This window comes from Danio aesculapii, chromosome 4 (genome assembly GCF_903798145.1).
Source record: "Danio aesculapii chromosome 4, fDanAes4.1, whole genome shotgun sequence".
Lineage (NCBI taxonomy): Eukaryota > Metazoa > Chordata > Actinopteri > Cypriniformes > Danionidae > Danio > Danio aesculapii.
In genome coordinates, this window is record NC_079438.1 from 41,173,192 (window position 1) to 41,191,456 (window position 18,265).

At 33.9% G+C, this 18,265-nt stretch overlaps 1 protein-coding gene across 5 annotated transcripts in view; it reads left to right on the forward strand.

Annotated features, from left to right (window-relative positions):
- anks1b (ankyrin repeat and sterile alpha motif domain containing 1B) overlaps nucleotides 1–18,265 on the forward strand; it is a 312,589-nt gene that overhangs the window by 94,370 nt on the left and 199,954 nt on the right. For all 5 annotated transcript variants that reach the window (XM_056455663.1, XM_056455662.1, XM_056455665.1 and 2 more), the window contains 5 exons: nucleotides 2,197–2,272; nucleotides 4,668–4,769; nucleotides 5,968–6,090; nucleotides 9,600–9,781; nucleotides 14,218–14,334. In XM_056455663.1, the coding sequence (XP_056311638.1) occupies nucleotides 2,197–2,272; nucleotides 4,668–4,769; nucleotides 5,968–6,090; nucleotides 9,600–9,781; nucleotides 14,218–14,334 (600 nt within the window). The remainder of the gene's footprint in view (nucleotides 1–2,196; nucleotides 2,273–4,667; nucleotides 4,770–5,967; nucleotides 6,091–9,599; nucleotides 9,782–14,217; nucleotides 14,335–18,265) is intronic.

Here is an 18,265-nt window from a genome sequence, read left to right on the forward strand (position 1 = left end):
TAGTCTACCGAAATGTGTATATTCCATACAAAGTTTGAATCTGATCGGTCAGTTCTTGTCACGTGATACATGGTTTTCAACTAGTGCACCTGGGAAATGCGAACGCGGCCAATATGCGCTTCATATTTGAGCTCCCATTATGCACATGTGCGCGAATGACGCGATATGTGAACTGCCCCATAAGCAGCTACTGTACACTTCCCTTCACATTCAGAAGATACCTTTACTCCGGATCCTGCAGAAAAATCCATTTTAGCCTGTTTAGGCTGAGCTGGGTCACCGTGTTTTTGGGTGCCGGTGTCCTCCTTGGTGACGGGTATTGTCATAGAATGCTTTCTCTTCAAATGCTTGAACAAGTTACCGGTCGGGTTAAAAGCAGTCGAAAGAGTCTGGACATAGACTGAATTTCACAATAATATTTCTGTTTTTACGCTCAATGAAATCAAGTAATGTCTGTATTTCCACTTGAAGAAGCAGGCGCTCTCATCAGCAGCTATTTCAGCTCACGCTCTCCAGCAATTTAAAAGCACATGCTCATTAACTGTTGTCATTGCGGAAAACATGATTTAAAAGAAGCATTTTTTTCTTCTAAATATTATATTTGTAACGTAAATAACGCAATTACATTGACTTTAGTAACTGTAATCAAATTACACAAATGTAAAATGTAATTCGTTACATTACTGCGTTCCTCAAAAATGTAATTAGATTACAGTAACGTATTACAGTGGAACGCGTTACACCCAACTCTGGTTGTACCATAGCAACAATATAATTACTACAACAGTTTAATTTAAGTAATTATCTTTAGTATGCTTCCAAACACTATAGTATTTTTTCATGTATCTATCAAAGTATCTATCGCCTTAATGACAAATAGCTTTTAGTTCAGTAGAAAACTAGGCCCTCTTCATTATGTAAGGATCATGCCCAACATATGTGCTTATTTCTATTTATATCTCCTTTGAAATATGGTATAAATCCTCCATGTCTCCCATTCAGTGTTTTACTTTCTGCCCTCCATCTGAGTTACGCACATCACCAGAACCATGTGATTGAAAACAAGCTTTAATGTTCAGTGAGCACCATCCTTCAGATAAGGTTTTATTTACTTAAAATGAATAAAACAGCTATAAACTATACCTCTGAACAATTTATCATCACTCAAATAAATGTATGACTTGTCTGGAGAGTTTGTAGATTATGTTCTTAGTTGAAAATTCCACATAACAAAACATAAGTGAATGACAGAATCTTCTTGTAAAGTGCGTAAGTGAGGTTTAAGAACAGATTTTTTTGTAAGAATGGATGGTGAATGAGGCTCATTAATATTTATACACCTTTGAATGGGATAATGTGCATTCTAGTAACCACGTTCAATCTTACTGACAAGAAACGAGAAACTATTCAATGGCCCAGGAAATTTATTTGAAGTGTACCAAGATTTTAAAAAAGCACATAAATAATGCACATGCAGAATGTCCTCTTGGTACTTTAAGTCACAAAGAGAATCCCTGTTGTCCTAGAACTAGATCAATGCTTTGACAACATTGCCAGACATAAAAACTTTCTCAGACTTTTGCACAGAGGTAGTTTTGGCTCTCCCAGACCGCTCTTCTAAAAACGAAGGGCTATTTTTGCAGCAACATGACATGCTCAAGATTAAGTATTACAGTGGTAAGTCCCTGAAGTTTTTATTTAATACGTATTGCATCATCACAGATCCATAGAGGGAAAGAAGTGCAAACTCTGGAGTTGAATGGTTGCCTCTAGACTAATGAAGGCCGATGGGGGCGCATTTGATTGGGAATCGAGAGCGGTCTCCCGGTGGCCTATTAAAATGACCACGCTCAACTGTGCAAGAAGCTCTCTCGCCATCCATCTCGACTGCCGTTCGGTCTCATTTGCCTGTTTCTTTCCCTCTGAAGCCCCCATCAGTCAGCCTCATAAATTCACAGCGCCATTGCCGTTAATTGTAGTACACTGAATAAATGTTTCCAGAGCTAAATTGGGTGTAGTTAAGTACTTCACAGAGAGCGTGATATAAAACACTCTGCCAGTCGCCCCAGTAGACGGCTGATAGACTGTGAGGGCAGCAGCAGTAGTAAAGACGCCGTCGTGTATAACTGCCGTTTACTTCTTTATATGAGGCATTTGGGGTTAAAATATTGACTTCAAATCTCTCTCTCTTTCTAGACAGAGAAAGGAAGCGCTCTCCACGAAGCTGCCCTCTTTGGAAAGATGGATGTAGTTCAGCTATTGCTTGACTCAGGTATGTGTGTACTGTGTGCGTGTGTGGGGTCGAGATGGGATGTTTCATTTCCATAGTTTGTTTAAAATACTTGCGTGACCTGTGACCCTACAGCTTTCCTGTCAGTGCCAGCTGTGGAACAGGAAGTAGGATTGAGGAACTTCCTGTTGTAAGGAAAGGGCGGTGGGACCACTCTGTCGTGGTTTTATTGTTATGGAAAATATTATTCTGGGAAGATTGTTTTAGTTTTGTGGGGGTTTTTTTCATGTTTTTGAAGGTTTATAGAAAGAAGTAAACCCCTTTTCTATTGTGCAGTTTTTCCACAAGGATTCACACGATATTTGTGTTTCAAATTGTTTTGTTAGTTTTAATGTATCTTTTAATTAATGGTAATTGATAAAAATATTATAATAATATATTTGTATTATATTATAACCTTATATTTTTTAGCAGCTAGAAATAGAAGAAAACTAAACTCAAACTTTTAATGTTTCTATATATAGATACAAAAAAGTATTGTTAGTTCTGAAATTAAAGGGATAGTTCACCCAAAAATTGAAATTTACTAACATAGATTCATTCTGAAATCGTAGCCCTATATTGATTTTTGGAGATCTCAAATTATGTAGCCAAATGTACATATGGCTGCATTTCGTCTTTAAAACGAACGCTACGGGGCGGTATGACGCCGTTCTTTACTCGCTTAACAACTGGCTGCTTACCCCCATATGGATGACTTTCCTGCAGTTACCAGTTTGTCCAGTAGCTTGCCATGTATGTTGGCAGACTTGAGACTCAGAGAGGCGTTGACTATACATCATTCTGTATATTTTCAGAATGAGCCTGGGTTGAAATTTACTCACCATTTACTGAAAACTGAATAACTGAACTTCCATAGTATTTGTTTTCCCTATTGTGAAAGTAAGTGGTCAGCTTTCCATCTTTCTTCAGATTTTCTTCTTTTGAGTTCTACAGAAGAAAGAAACAGGGAGGAGTAAAGTAAACACTTTTTTTGTGAACTATCCCTTTAAATGGCCTTGCTAAATAAATAATCCAAGCTCTGCTTTAGATTTTGTTTGTAAAAGAGGACAAGGATGACAAACCTCATTTACATATTTTGCTTTTGGTATTTTCAGTGTTTCAGTAGCATCATAGGCAGATGGAACAGTTTTGTGGTGTTGTTTTATTGGGATTGAAAAAGTAAACTAAACCCAGTTACAGAACATTGAACAAAAAAGATGCAATGTACAAATAATTTTCTGCAAGGGTTTACGAGATTTTTGTTTCAAAAGTTTTAATCTATCTTTGAATTAATGTTGATTACTAAAATATTATATTAATACATTTGTATTATATTATAAACTAATTTATATTATTATTTGTTTTATTTCGGCTAGAATAAAAGCAGTTTTTAATTTTTTTAAATCAATTTTTTAAGAAAAGAAGAAAGAGACTCAAACTGTTTTAGAGCAAGCAAAGGGTGAGTAAAGTAAATACTTTTGGGTGACCTATCCCTTTAAATGGCCAGTTTAAATAAATATTTCATACACTGCTATAGATTTTGTTTGCTCTCTTTTGTAAAAGAGAACTACAGTAATTAGACAAGGACTGCAAATCTCATTTACATAGTTAGCTTTTTGTATTTTCAGTGTTTCAGTATCATCATGGGCAGATGGAATAGTTTTGTGGTGTTGTTTTATTGGGAATAAAAAACTAAACTAAACCCAGTTACTTTACAGAACATTGAACAAAAAAGATGCAGTGTAGAAGTTATTTTGTGAAAGGATTTATGTGATTTTTGTTTCAAATCATTTTGCTAGTTTTAATCTATCTTTGAATTAATGTTTAATTAATAATGATTACTAAAACATTATATTAATATGTGTGTATTGTATTATGAACTTATTCATATTTATACATTTTTATGCATATATTTTATACATATATATATATATATATGTACATATATCTTGGATTAATACTCAAAATTGCACAGCAAATGTATTGTTCGTTCAAACATTAAAGGGCTAGTTCTTTCAAACATTTACTCACCTTTTATAGAAATCTAATAGGTGAGTAAAATAAGCACTTTTGAGTGAACTCTCTCTTTTAATGGTCATGCTAAATAAATATTCCTAGTTTTGCTTTACTTTTTGTTTGCTTTATTTTAGAAGAGTACCACAGTAATTAGACAAAGACTGCAAATCTCATTTACATAGTTAGCTTTTTGTATTTTAAGTGTTTCAGTATCATCATGGGCAGATGGAACAGTTTTGTGGTGTTTTTAATATTAAATTGGGAATAAATCCAGTTATCTTAGAGAATGATTAACAAAAAAGATCACATAAACAATATAAAAACACAAAAAATAAACAGAAAAAGAATCCAAATTAATATGTTTTTCTCTTTTTATCAGGGATTGATGCCAACATCAGAGATTGCCAAGGAAGAACAGCACTAGATATACTAAGAGAACATCCTTCTCAGAAATCACAACAAATTGCTTCTCTCATACACGGTAAATGGTTTCACAGACTTCTATGCGCACACACTGTTAAGTGTTTTTTTTAAGGGAAATATACCCATTAAAACACGCACAAGCACACTCTCACACACGTGCACAATTTGACAAGGGAGTGTGTTCTTGGTGGAGATCAGAAGGCGGATGCTTACAGATTGATAAAATTCATTCCAGGAAGTTTGTGTTAGATTGAGAACAATGGTTGTTTAATGCGTTAGAAATCCTTGTTCCCTGACATACTTTGGACAAAAAAAAAAAATCAAACACTTACAATGATTACAAAGAATATCTTCAGTCTTGTTAATGAACTGTTCATGAGCTTTAGGACTTATTACATGTTTATTAATTTGTTATTACCGCATTCAGCGTTTTTTACTGCTGTTGAATGTTGTTCAGCTTGTTTTCATCTTTCTTGCACAAATTCAACTAAACTCATTCTTTCCAGCAGAGTTAATCATACAAAACAAAAAACACTGGGTTGTTTGAACCCAACGTTCCACTACGCTGTCGAAAACACACCCTCGTAAAAGAATAAGATGTGGTTAACTGGTTTTGAAATTCATTTTAGCTCACTTGTTGTTTCCATCCACTTCATGCCTCGTGTTTCTCATTTCTGAGGGTTGTGAAATGCAGCCTTGGGTCTTTAGGACTCCTGAAAATGCCTTCTTTTAAAACTAAATCACCCATCATCCTACAGAACAGAGGCGAAATTAAAGTTTTCCTCCCTGCCTCTGTGTGGGCAGTGAAGCAGGATCCTTAGCGTGAAGGAATCTCAAAATCACACTTGCTGTGGTTTTAAAATCTACAATCTTTGACGGGACGCTGAAACTATTGTTGTTTTCATGGTCACCGTGTGGCTTGTGCAACCTATAGTTGTTTGGAGCTACAATTATAACCACCTCATTTTGGTTTTCACCAACCTAAAGTGCCTTTTTTCTTTCTTTTCTTTTTTAAAGAGAGAGATTGAAAAAATAGGGAGAGTAAATAAGACAAATGGAATGTAAATACATATTTACTTGCTTTCTTTCAGGTCCTGTAAAGAAATCACACTGTATTTGTATTTGAAAGGCTTTAGTTATCCTTACTATAACTTAACAATGGTATCCTAACTGAGCTGGCTGATGTCAAATGTGGTTTTGTGTCTTTGTTTGTTTTTTTCTGTTCATTGTATGTTAATTCATTTCTTTCTCTCTAGATTATATGATGTCAGATTGTGATAGAGGGAATTTTCACGAAGATTTAGCACGACAACGACCAATACCGACACCACGCACTTCAATACCGTCTCCTGTGCCCTCACCGTCTCTACGGCATAAAAGTATGTTTGATTTTATTGGTTTAAAATAGTACTTTTAATGATGACAATAACTAATCATGCTTGTATTTAGATAATATACACTCACCAGCCACTTTATTAGGCGCACCTGCCCAACTGCTCGTTAAAGCAAATTTCTAATCAGCTAATCACATCGCAGCAACTCAATGCATTTAGGCATGTGGACATGGTCAAGATGATCTGCTGCAGTTCAAACAGAGCATCAGAATGGGGATGAAAGGTGATGTAAGTGACTTTGAACGTGGCTTGGTTGTTGGTGCCAGACGAGCTGGTCTGAGTATTTCAGAAACTGCTGATACACTGGGATTTTCATGCACAACCATCTCTAGGGTTTACAGAGAATGGTCCGAAAAACAGAAAATATCCATTGAGCGGCAGCTCTGTGCACACAAATGTTGATGCCAGAGGTCAGAGGAGAATGACCAGACTGCTTCCAGCTAATAGAAAGGCAACAGTAACCACTCACTACAACCGAGGTATGCAGAAGAGCATCTCTGAACGCACAACACATTGAACCTTGAGGCAGATGGGCTACAGCAGCAGAAGACCACAGCGGGTGCCACTCTTGTCAGCTCAGAACAGGAAACTGAGGCTACAATTTGCACAGGCTCACCAAAATTGGACAATAGAAGACTGGAAAATGTTGCCTGGTCTGATGAATCTCGATTTCTGTTGCGATATTCGGATGATAGTGTTAGAATTTGACATCAACAACATGAAAACATGGATCCATCTTGCTTTGTATCAACAGTTCAGGTTGGTGGTGGTGGTGTAATGGTGTGGAGGATATTTTCTTGGCACACTTTGGGCCTGTTAGTACCAATTGAGAACACCACAGCCTACTGTACCTGAGTATTGTTGCTGACCATGTACATCCCTTTATGACCACAGTGTACCCATCTTCTGATGGCCACTTCCAGCAGGATAACACGCCATGTCATTAAGTGCAAATCATCTCAGACTGGTTTCTTGAACATGACTCAAATGGCCTTCATTCATAATAAATCCACTCTACCCAATATCATTATGTGAGCACATACTGTGTGGGCTATTATTTATTGTGTAATTAGAAACATTAATTGTTAAACAGCAGTAGTTTCAAATACCTGTAATTAGCAATTGCCCATATCTTGAGATTCATGGGTGTTTTACATTTATTTTATGATTTTGATTTTGACTTGCATTATTTGCTCTTAATATCATTGCATTATGGGGTCTTGAAATCAGCTCTGAAAGCTTTTTATGTTGAACAGTATAACAGAGTGACTTTTATTGACATTTTAATAGTTTGAAATTATATGTTGTCTGGCTTTGTCATGTAAATTATAGTGCAAAAACTGACTCCCGGTGCTGTTTATTTTATTGTATATATATATATATATATATATATATATATATATATATATATATATGTATACAGTTCAAGTCAGATTTATTAGCCCCTCTTTAATTTTTTTTAATTTTTTTTTTAATATTTCGCAAATAATATTTAACAGCAAGGAAATTTTCACATAATATCTGATAATACTTTTTTCTTCTGGTAAAAGTCTTATTTCTTTTATTTTGGCAAGAATAAAAGCAGTTTGTAATTTTTTAAAAAACATTTTAAGGTCAAAATTATTAGCCCCTTTAATCTATTTTGTCTACAGAACAAACCATCGTTATACAATTGGTTATACAATAACTATACAATAAGCCTAATTACTCTAACCTGCCTAGTTAACCTAATTAACCTAGTTAAGCCTTTAAATATCACTTCAAGCTGGATAGAAGTGTCTTGAAAAATATCTAGTCACATATTATTTACTGTCATCATGGTGAAGATAAAATAAATCAGTTATTAGAAATGAGTAATTAAAACTTTTATGATTAGAAATGTGTTGGAAAAATCTCTGTGGCGACCCCGGATTAATAAAGGGACTAAGCCGAAAAAAAAAATTAATGAATGAATCAGTGACAATACAATATATTGTTTAAAAAAAATTAAATATCAATGAAAATGCGCTTGTTCCCTCTCAAAGAGTGCTCAAAGAGAATTTTTTATTATTTAGTTTTATTATTACATATATTTTATTTCATTTAAGTGTACAGTGTGACATCCAGTGGTAGTGTGATGCTATTACAGCACATTGTCTACTGCTTAGTGTTTTTTTTTTGCCAAATATGTTACTGTTTAATGCAGTGTTTGCACATTTAAATCACCTGAACCATGTTTTAAAAAAACAATACAAACAAACGAAAAAACAAACAAAAAACAAACAAACAAAATGTTCTTCTTTTGGTCAGTATTTTCAGACCAGAACACAAATACTGGAAATTATCGGGTAGACATTTGGATCAGTGTGTTATTACAAACTTGCAGTCAGCAGTGCCACTAGTGGTCAGTTGTTGCAGTGCAGGGCAGTTTAGCTAGTCCTCTTTGTGGTCTGAATGTGAATTACTGGTGGATGTGCGTCTTTGGTTCCAGCTGGAGCAGCATTTTCATAATGATCGCAGGTGAATCAGAGAGTCTGTCAACCACAAAATGACTGTTAGTACACATCAGCACTCTGAGCCCATGCCAGAAAGCAAGCATTTGTCCCAGATTAAATATTCAAAAGACAAGAGAGAGTAAAAATAAATAGGCTGGATGGATGTTGCGTAAATACATGTTTATTTTCAAGCTTTTAAAGAGAAGTTTGATGTGCTTTTACTAAATAAATAAGTTAATGTAAAAATGTGTTGTTTCATATAAAAATTATTAGATTTTAACTAGCAATTTAGAAAAAAAGCATGAAGAATAATTAAGCAGCAATATTAGTCATCATCATTTAAAACTGTTAAACTTTAAAAATATTATATGATCCGTTAGTCATGACATAAGTTAATCATATCATGTATTCAGTCTGTTTAAATTCAGTTTAATGTAATTAAAGTTAAAACAACTAAATAAAATAAGGTTAATTTGATTGAACTTAAATATTTAAGGTAACCATGTCATTTTTAACCATGTATGTAAGTATATATAACTATCAGTGAACTGTGGCAGACTGAGAAATGCTGTGCAGTCTATTAAGGGTTTTTTTTTAGCTCCTCAAAAATTTTACCTCATTGTACTCTAATTTAAATTTAAAGGTTGCCTTCCCTCTCTGTCTCTTTCTCTCTCTCTCTCTCTTGTTGGTCAAGCTAAACTACCAATATGGAAAACCTGTAGAATGGCTATTGAAGGGAAAAATATAGAGATTTAAATTTTATTGCCTTGGTTAAATCCAAGATCAGAATGAAATGTAAATTTGATCAACAAGTATGGGGAATTTACTTGTATTTAAATAGTGCGTGAATAAATCTCTGTGTGTGCCAAGTGAAGATATGGTAGTATTTACTTGGACATTTTTGGTGATCAGTAGTGTCTTGAGATGTTTTGTTAAAGCCGTACTTTGCTCTCTGAGGTTTTACTGTTAATCAACGTGTTTTTGAAGTCTCTCTTTCTTTCTTTCCCCTCGTCTTTGCAGACGATGCAGTAACAGGGGAGTTGTCCAAGCTGCTGAATGAAATAAAGATCTGCCGTGATAAGGATTGCTCCTTCGAGGAGCTTTGTCAGACCATCTCTTCTCACTCTCAGTCCATGGAGAGCTTCGGCAGCGGGCGACTGTCAGACGAGGAGCGCAACGGCACTCTAACCCGAGTAAACAAGGTGTGCTGCAGTAGAAAATACAGTATTATATAGTACTCAAGAGAAGAACAAAAGAAAACTGAAACAGTAAAGGATGTAGTCAAAACACCAGCTAAACCCATCAGACATAAAGTGTCAATTATATAGTACAAAGACACACGCACGCACACACACACACACACACACACACACACACACACACACACACACACACACACACACACACACACACACACACACACACACACACACACACACACACACAACAAAACAAAAAGAATGTATTTTTGGACTGGGTTGCCAGATTGCTTAGAAATCTGGGTATCTTTGTTTTTTTTTCAAATTGAAGAAATCTTTAATCCATGACAATAAAGAGCCATGCACTTATTGTGGAACTAGGTTACCAGATTGCATGAATCTCTGGGTATCTTTATTGTAGTTGAAGAGGACATCTTTAATCCATTAAAATAAAGAACAATGTACGTATTTTGGAACTAAGTTGCCAGATTGCTTAGAATCTCTGGATATTATATTTTATAATTTCCAATGAAGAGGAAATCTTTAATCCATAAAAATAAAGAATAAATAAAAGGAGTCTTTCCATTTAAAAGTAATTGATCTTCTGGAAAGTAGCCATCTAATATATATCATATTTTTTACAAATTATACACGTTGTGCCTCCAGAACATCAAAACATCATTCAATCAATTATAAAAGTGTTTACTGAACTTTTAAGTCATAGAGTGTTGATGCAGTACCTCACATTGTCCAACAGAGGGCAGAACTAAACGCTATTTCACCACTGGGTTTCCTTTCAATTTATGTAATCTCATAAATACATATTTATAGCTCTAAAACAGCTCCAGATTTAATCAGTGATGCTATTTAACACAAACAGAATCGTATTTTTAATGTGGCATCCTCACGTTGCTGGCGCAGGGAGTGAGTTTAACCTTATGTAAAAGACAAATAAGCTGGTTTAGGAATGTGTGCGCTTTGCTGAAGGTCTGTCACAGTGACCACTGGATCACAGCTTACTCTGCTGCGTCTGTTTGATCGATACAATTAAATGTGTTTGTGTCGGGTCAATCAATCAAAGTCTGCAGAGCCCAGATAAACAAGCTAAGACACGCGAGCACACACAAACACACTCCTCCAATCGATTTCAGTCACACGTCAAATGTGTTTGCAGAGTCTTTAAAAAGGGATGTTTACTGGTCTTGCATTTGTTCAGACAGTTATAAAATAGCGTCTTTGTAAAATTATCTGTTCTTAAATGTTTAGGAATAGGAATTATTTAAATGCTTTGTTCATCTTCCTTATACAGTATATTGCTGTAGATGATTGTTTTATATGCAAGTGCGCTGTTAAAATATGTTCCTTATTTAAATTAAGTTGAACCAATTTAACTTTACAAGTCATTTTAACTGGGCAGCACAGTGGCTCATTGGTTAGCACTGTCGCCTCACAGCAAAAAGGTCGCTGGTTCAAGTCTCGACAGGGCCAGTTGGCATTTCTTTTTGGAGTTTGCATGTTCTCCCTATATTGGCATGGGTTTCCTCCGAGTGCCCCGGTTTCCCTCACAGTCCAAAGACATGCTCTATAGGTGAATTGTATAAACTACTCAATATTGGGTTGCAGCTGGAAGGGCATTCGCTTTGTAAAACATATGCTGGATAAGTTGGTGGTTCATTCCACTGTGGTGACCTCTGATGAATAAAGGGACTAAATCGAAGGAAAATGAATGAAAGCCATTTTAACTTGCATCAGTGAAGCTTACAACATCAAGCTAAAATTTATTTAACTTAAAAATAAGTTGAAACCTGATTAACTTTCTAAATTAAGTTCAAATAACATAAAAACATAAGCTGTACTGACTTTCTTGTGTATTTTATTACAGTGTGTGATATACTAGTTAAATGCACATACCTTGTAATATCTAAATTTGACACATAAACATTGTTCACTCAGAAAGTGCATGTTAATTTCATAAATACTGTAGTGATTAAGAATTAGAAAGTACCACGGTAAAGAAAACATGAATTTTTATATGCATTTATCTTGTACAATATACGTCAGTTATGGTTTTACAAAATATTTAACAGTGTAGGAATGTGTTTCTCTGGGAAGCTGAAAAAGAAGAATCAAATATATCACATATTAAGAAATAGAATCAGACAGAATGGAGGATTGAGAGTCAGACTATCATTCTAGCATATTTAAACCATGAATCATGCTATAATTCCTCTAAAAAGTCAAAGATAAATGGTCTGAAAGTCACAGACAAGCAAAGCAATTGTTCATGTTGAATTATACAAGGCCGTAACCACCATAAACACAGAGTGGGACAAGTACCCCCTGGTTTTTAGAAATGGACAAATTGTCTCCCTGAATATTTGAAATGCTTGAACTGCTCTGCTGCACTCCATTTAGTCCCTTTTATGTCTTTAGAATGAGATTTGTTTTCTAAACTATGTTTTCAGTCTGGACAAAATGTTCCAATAAACCAGAAGTCCAATCATATTGAAGTAGGCAGGGTTTACTGTATTCCAGAGCAAAATGTCAGTTTACTGTTGGAAAAGTGAATTTTTTTATTTATATTTTTCTATTGTAATATTATGCAAACGGTACACAAATTGGGATCACATTCAAATGGAAAAAAGAAAAAACAAAACAACAAAGAACAGATGAAAAACAAAACAAACCAAAACAGTCAGGTACTGGCAGGTGTGTGTGCACGCATGTAAAGGTAACTGGGTGGACAGGTCAGAGTACATTATATATTTATAACATGCAGAACAGTAGAAAATTATTATAGATTACGCATATCAATAAATGAAGCAAAAAACATAGATATAAATAAAACAGAAGTGACAACAATGATAGTAATGTAATGATAGAAATATTGACAGTAAAAAAAGGACAACACTAATAATAACATGGACATCAATAATAATAATAATAATAATTATAACAAGTACTATATCAACTACTACCTACAGCAATTACTAATGCTACTACTACAGTGACTACTAATGTTACTACTATTATCACTACTCCTACCACAACGACTGCTATGTATGTTTTGCATTTTTGGCAAAGGAGGCAATACAGATAAGAGAAAATGTGCATGCTTTAATACTGTATTTGCAAACAGTTTAGACTGATTGCTTACAGTACAACTAGAAATACTCTCTTAAATAAATAAATACACAAACAAACAAATAAATAAATATGCTTTTCTTTATTAGCCTTTGTTGTTTCATGAAAAATCTTTAAAATTGACTTTGTAGAACCCAAAAGTTCTTAATACACTCTTATCTTATACCCAGTTAAACTACTTATTTAAAATGAGCTGAAACAACATAATTCTTGAGATTTCATTGGGACAACTTAATTTTTTTATGTTCAATCCACATAAGTTTGTTAAAAGTGTTAAGTTAACTTGATCGATTTTTGTTGGGACAACATGAATGCATTGTGTGGAACCCTGCATTTTTTTACAGTGTAGTTGAGAAATGGGAAAACTCTTTAGAGTTATTAAATGTTCTTCACATTAAGAAAAAAACAATGGTTCTTTTGACAACCGTGCACTGAAAGGTTCTAAAAATGGTTCTACTGTAGCTTCACTGCAAAACATCTCTTTTGGGTATAGACACAGTATTTCCTTTGCTGCTCGGTGTCTTGAGAAATTCTAAAACAAACTGGTGTGCCACTATGTTAAAGACATACTGTATGGCCTTGAAATACACAGTGAAATACAAGTGGACTTGAATGAGTAATGTCCAAAACATTTAGTCAGGATTCTTTCAATAGTAAATTTGCAATAAACTGACTGAAGTGTTGTCAGGAGTTAGCCTTTTTTTTTCTCTCAACAAAATGGCGATTGGCTCTTTTAGCTATAATGGTGCTGTCACATTACTGAAATCAAAAGACCCATTACTTCTAGATGTAGAAAGAAGAATAAAAAAAAGCACTTTGAAGAAGCTTTCTGTTTGCATTACAAGTTGAACATTCTTTGTTTCAAATTCTTTTCACCATGGTATGAAATCCCAGATCATGCAAACTTTTATCAGAATGATTGGAGGTCTGTATTACGCTTAGTACTTATTACACATAACCTATTACACGTAAAGAATGACTTTTCCCCCAATTTAATTAATTTCAGTAATAAATTGAGTTGAATAAACTTAATTTGTTTAGACTGAACACATTTTTTGTAGTGTAATTTATAAAAAGTTGATCTACTGGTTAATTTTTGCAAAATATCCTTCCGCTGGTATATCAAGTGTTCAGTTTTTTCTTCGAGTGGTCCCCCTCCTCCCCCTAGTACCTTCTCTCTCTTATCTAAATCTTGTGTTATGTTGGCTTGAAGTGAGATCAGTTTCTGTCCTCAGTCTGTGTGTTTGACTGTTGACTGTATATATCTTTATATATCTCTCTCCTCTGGACTGCAGCGTCCCACTCCACCGTTACCCCCAGCGATGGAGGAGGAGGAAAAGAGCTGTGGACCCTCAGGCCTGTGGGAGGCGCTCACTCCCTGCAACGGCTGCAGAAACCTGGGCTTTTCTCAGGTACACACATTTACACATGTATCTGCCCATACAGTGCAGTGTTTGAATGAATATGTGGCACTGAAGAATATTGTACGCTGTAAAAAATGCTGGGTTCCACACAATTCCGTCATATTGTCCCAACACAAATTAAGTTAACTCAATTGTATTTACAAATTTAAGTGGATTGAACATAAAGCAATTAAGTTTGTCTTAAAAAAACTCAAGAACTGTGTTGATTCAGCTCATTTTAAATAAGGAGTTTGAACAAGCAGCAAAAATCATTTATTGAGTTAATTATAATGAAATCTAGCATGGAAGGATTAAAATAGATTTTTAAATATAAAGTGCTCAGCAATATTGAGTACATGCCATTTTGCAAATGAAAATGTTTATCCATTTCTCAGTGATTATAGGCAATGTATTTTGGTCCATTTAAACAAAACAAATTCATTAAACAGAAATATTTATTCAAATAATATTTTAGTCACCAAACTTATTTAAAAATTGATAGATAATACAAATAAATACAAGATAATTATTGCAAAAATAATAATTACAACCTACAAAATTTCAACAAAATTCTTCAATTTTTTGCTTCTCTTGATTTTTCCTTTTTTTAAAATTTGTATTTAGTATTTTTCTATTACATAAATTTGGCTGTACTAGTTTTTGGACTATGATTGTAAGGCATTTTGTTAGATAAGCTCCAGATTTGGCTTCAGTACTGACTAATCTAATGTATATGCACTAATATAATATTGTAGAGCTTCCTATTAAAAATATGAATTTAAAAGATAGATTTGTAAGGGGTGAACTCATATATGCTGAACACTGTTATTAATTAACATTTTGTTAACTAATAGCTTGCGTATTTAATAACTGGTTGCAACAGCACAGACCTTTATGCCAGTAAAAATATATTTTTTTAATGAAACAGCTGAAAGTGCATCAACACTGTGACTTTAGCAGCTATTGTATTGCGTATGCATTATTCAATGCCAAAAGTATTGAAATAAAAAGCTTGTTATACATTATATTTTTTTTACAGAACTGACTATTTTGAAAGTGAAATCTGGAAATTGAATATGAATTATTTAATTTTTAAGTAGAAATACTTTTTAATTAATATACTTAATTAATAACTTAATTTAAGTAGATATATTTTAGTTTAAATATTCACAGCTTAAATTAAAAGCTATGTAAATTTCAGGACCTAAAAATACAAACCCTGGCAACTCAAAAATGCAAGCACTTGTTAATTAAATGTATTATTTTGTTCAGTTTGTGCTATTCGACAAGCTTTTTCTTTCAATACTTTTGGCATTGATTTTTTTTCAATAGTTACAGTTTCTCTTTTAACACCAAATTTATACCATTCATGCAGCAAGATTTACTGATTAAAAAAAAATGCAATAAAATAAATGAAGTAGCTAAGTCTATACAATCAGTTAATTGATCAGTAAAAAAATTACGTGACAGATTTATAAGTACAGAAATTAACGTCATATTATATAATATCCATGAATATAGACAATATAGTTTGAGTTCATTTAAACAAAGCACATTTTTCTAAACAGTTATATTCATTAAAATAAGAGTTTAGTAAGCTAGCATCTTTAGAAACAGAAAAATAAAACATTTAAATTCATATTAGGTGTTGCAAATCAATTACAGATATCAGTCCCTCCAAGATTTCACAGGAATTTTTTCAGAATTTTGCAGCCTAAAAATTTGCTGTGGCTTTCCTTAAAATTTGCAGCAATACTTGTGGCTCATTGTTATTTTGTTTTATTTTGTGGTAATTGTTAATTTTCTGTAAAAAATTATACCACGGACAAAAGTCTATTATATATTTTTTATTACTATATTTTTTTTTATCACACCTAGACCCAGACATTCCTGTAAATTAAATTTAAAGCATACTGTATGTTTAAAACAAAATCTTGTATCCATATATAAATTTTGTGTGCACAACAGCTCAGAGATCAAAATCCACTGAATCATTGCACAGGTAGTCTATGATGAAGGCTGTCCCAGTAAAAAAAAAATTAAGTGTTGTTTTTGCATACAGTTGAAGTCAAAATTATTTGCCCTCCTGTGATTCTTTTTCTTTCTTTTTAAAATATATAGCAGAGCAACTATTTTTTTTTATAGCATTTCCTATAATGTTTTCTTCTGGAGAAAATTTTGCTGCCACCTACGATCATGATGTGTGTAAAATCATGACTTAGCGAGGGTTGTTTGCGTCCACATGGCCTTTGTTTTGGGTGAATCCGGTTCGTGATGATGTCATAGAAAGTGCCTATGCCCTGAATTTGTGGGATATTCGCTACATTTCAGGAAAAATGTGAGATCCACAAAATTTATATATATAAAAAAATTATTTATATACTTATTAAGTCTTTTTTGTTTTATTTTGGATAGAATAAAAGCAGTTTTATATTTAAAAAAAATCATTTTTAAGGTCAAAATTATTAGCCCCTCTAAGTTTTTTTTTTTTTTTTGATAGTCTACAGATCAAACCATTGTTATACAATAACTTGCCTAATTACCCTAACCTGTCTAGTTAACCTAATTAACATAGTTAAGCCTTTAAGTGTCACTTTAAGCTGTATAGAAGTGTCTTGAAAAATATCTAGTAAAATATTATTAACTGTCATCATGGCAAAGATAAAATAAATCACTTATTAGAAATTAGTTATTTAAACTGTTATGTGCAGAAATGTGTTGAAAAAAATCTCCCTGTTAAACAGAAATTGGGGGAAAAAATAAACAGGGGGCTAATAATTCAGACTTCAACTATACTGTATATACATACTGTACATACATACATACATACATACATACATACACGTTTTTTTTTTCTTCATGTTTTAATTTTTTTATTTAAATGTTTAAATAACTGCTTATTGTATGTAGTTTCAAATGAATTTTTTACTAAATAGAGTTAAAAAATAACTAACAGTTATTTTCATATTTTGCTGTTTTATTGATTGTATGGACTGTTTTAGGTTTTCTTTAGCTTTTTAAATTTTTATTTTAATTTAATTACATTTTTTAGTCCTATAAATTGAAATTTAGTTTAGTTAGTTAAATGTTTTTATATTTTCCTTAGCATATTCATTGGGGTGTAGTTACTTTTGCACCATGACCTTAAGTTCTTTAGTTTGATTAGTTGTTGGTTTAGTATAGCATCCCATGGAAAGATCTGTAAGGAGTGTACTCATTTATCCTGCACGATGCTTGTATTCATGTTTAAATGAAAATGTAGGATCAGTACTCATCATATAAAGTTGTGGGATGTTGCTTTGTGAACTTAACTAACCGTGTAGTCTTCAACCGTGAAGACTACAAAGTCTTCCTGACCTAAAAGAATAATAAAATCTTTTCATCTTGAATTCTGATTGCGCATGAAACGTTGGATGAGGAAACGTTAATAGTTGGAATGTGGACTTCGTAATGCTAGAATGAGCAAGAGGGATTCCCAGCCCTCAGACAGGAAGTCTTAATTATCCCACAGGAAGTGTAATCATGTCACACGCTCATCCGCCCACTTGCGCCATGTGAGGAGACCTCCCGCTGCCATGGAAACAGGGCTGGTGAAGGTGCCAGCGGGATGGATCGGGGTTCCTTGGGCTACGACTCATTCTTCTGCACCCCAGCAAAAGCAATGCTGAACTCCGTCACTTGCTCTCCTCCGCAGGGAGAGAGAAACACGCCGATTCGTAGTTGCTAGGAGACGCAGAATTCATAAAGTGCATGGCGTGGGATTTCCACCCACTTCCCAATTGACAGATCTGAGTCTCCATCAAAACAGGTGCGTCACAGCACTGCGCAATAACATCCAGAGCAAACATCCAGAGAGAGAGAGAGAGAGAGAGAGAGAGAGAGAGAGAAATAAAGAGAGAGAGAGAAATAAAGAGAGAGAGAGAGAGAGAGAGGCTCATTC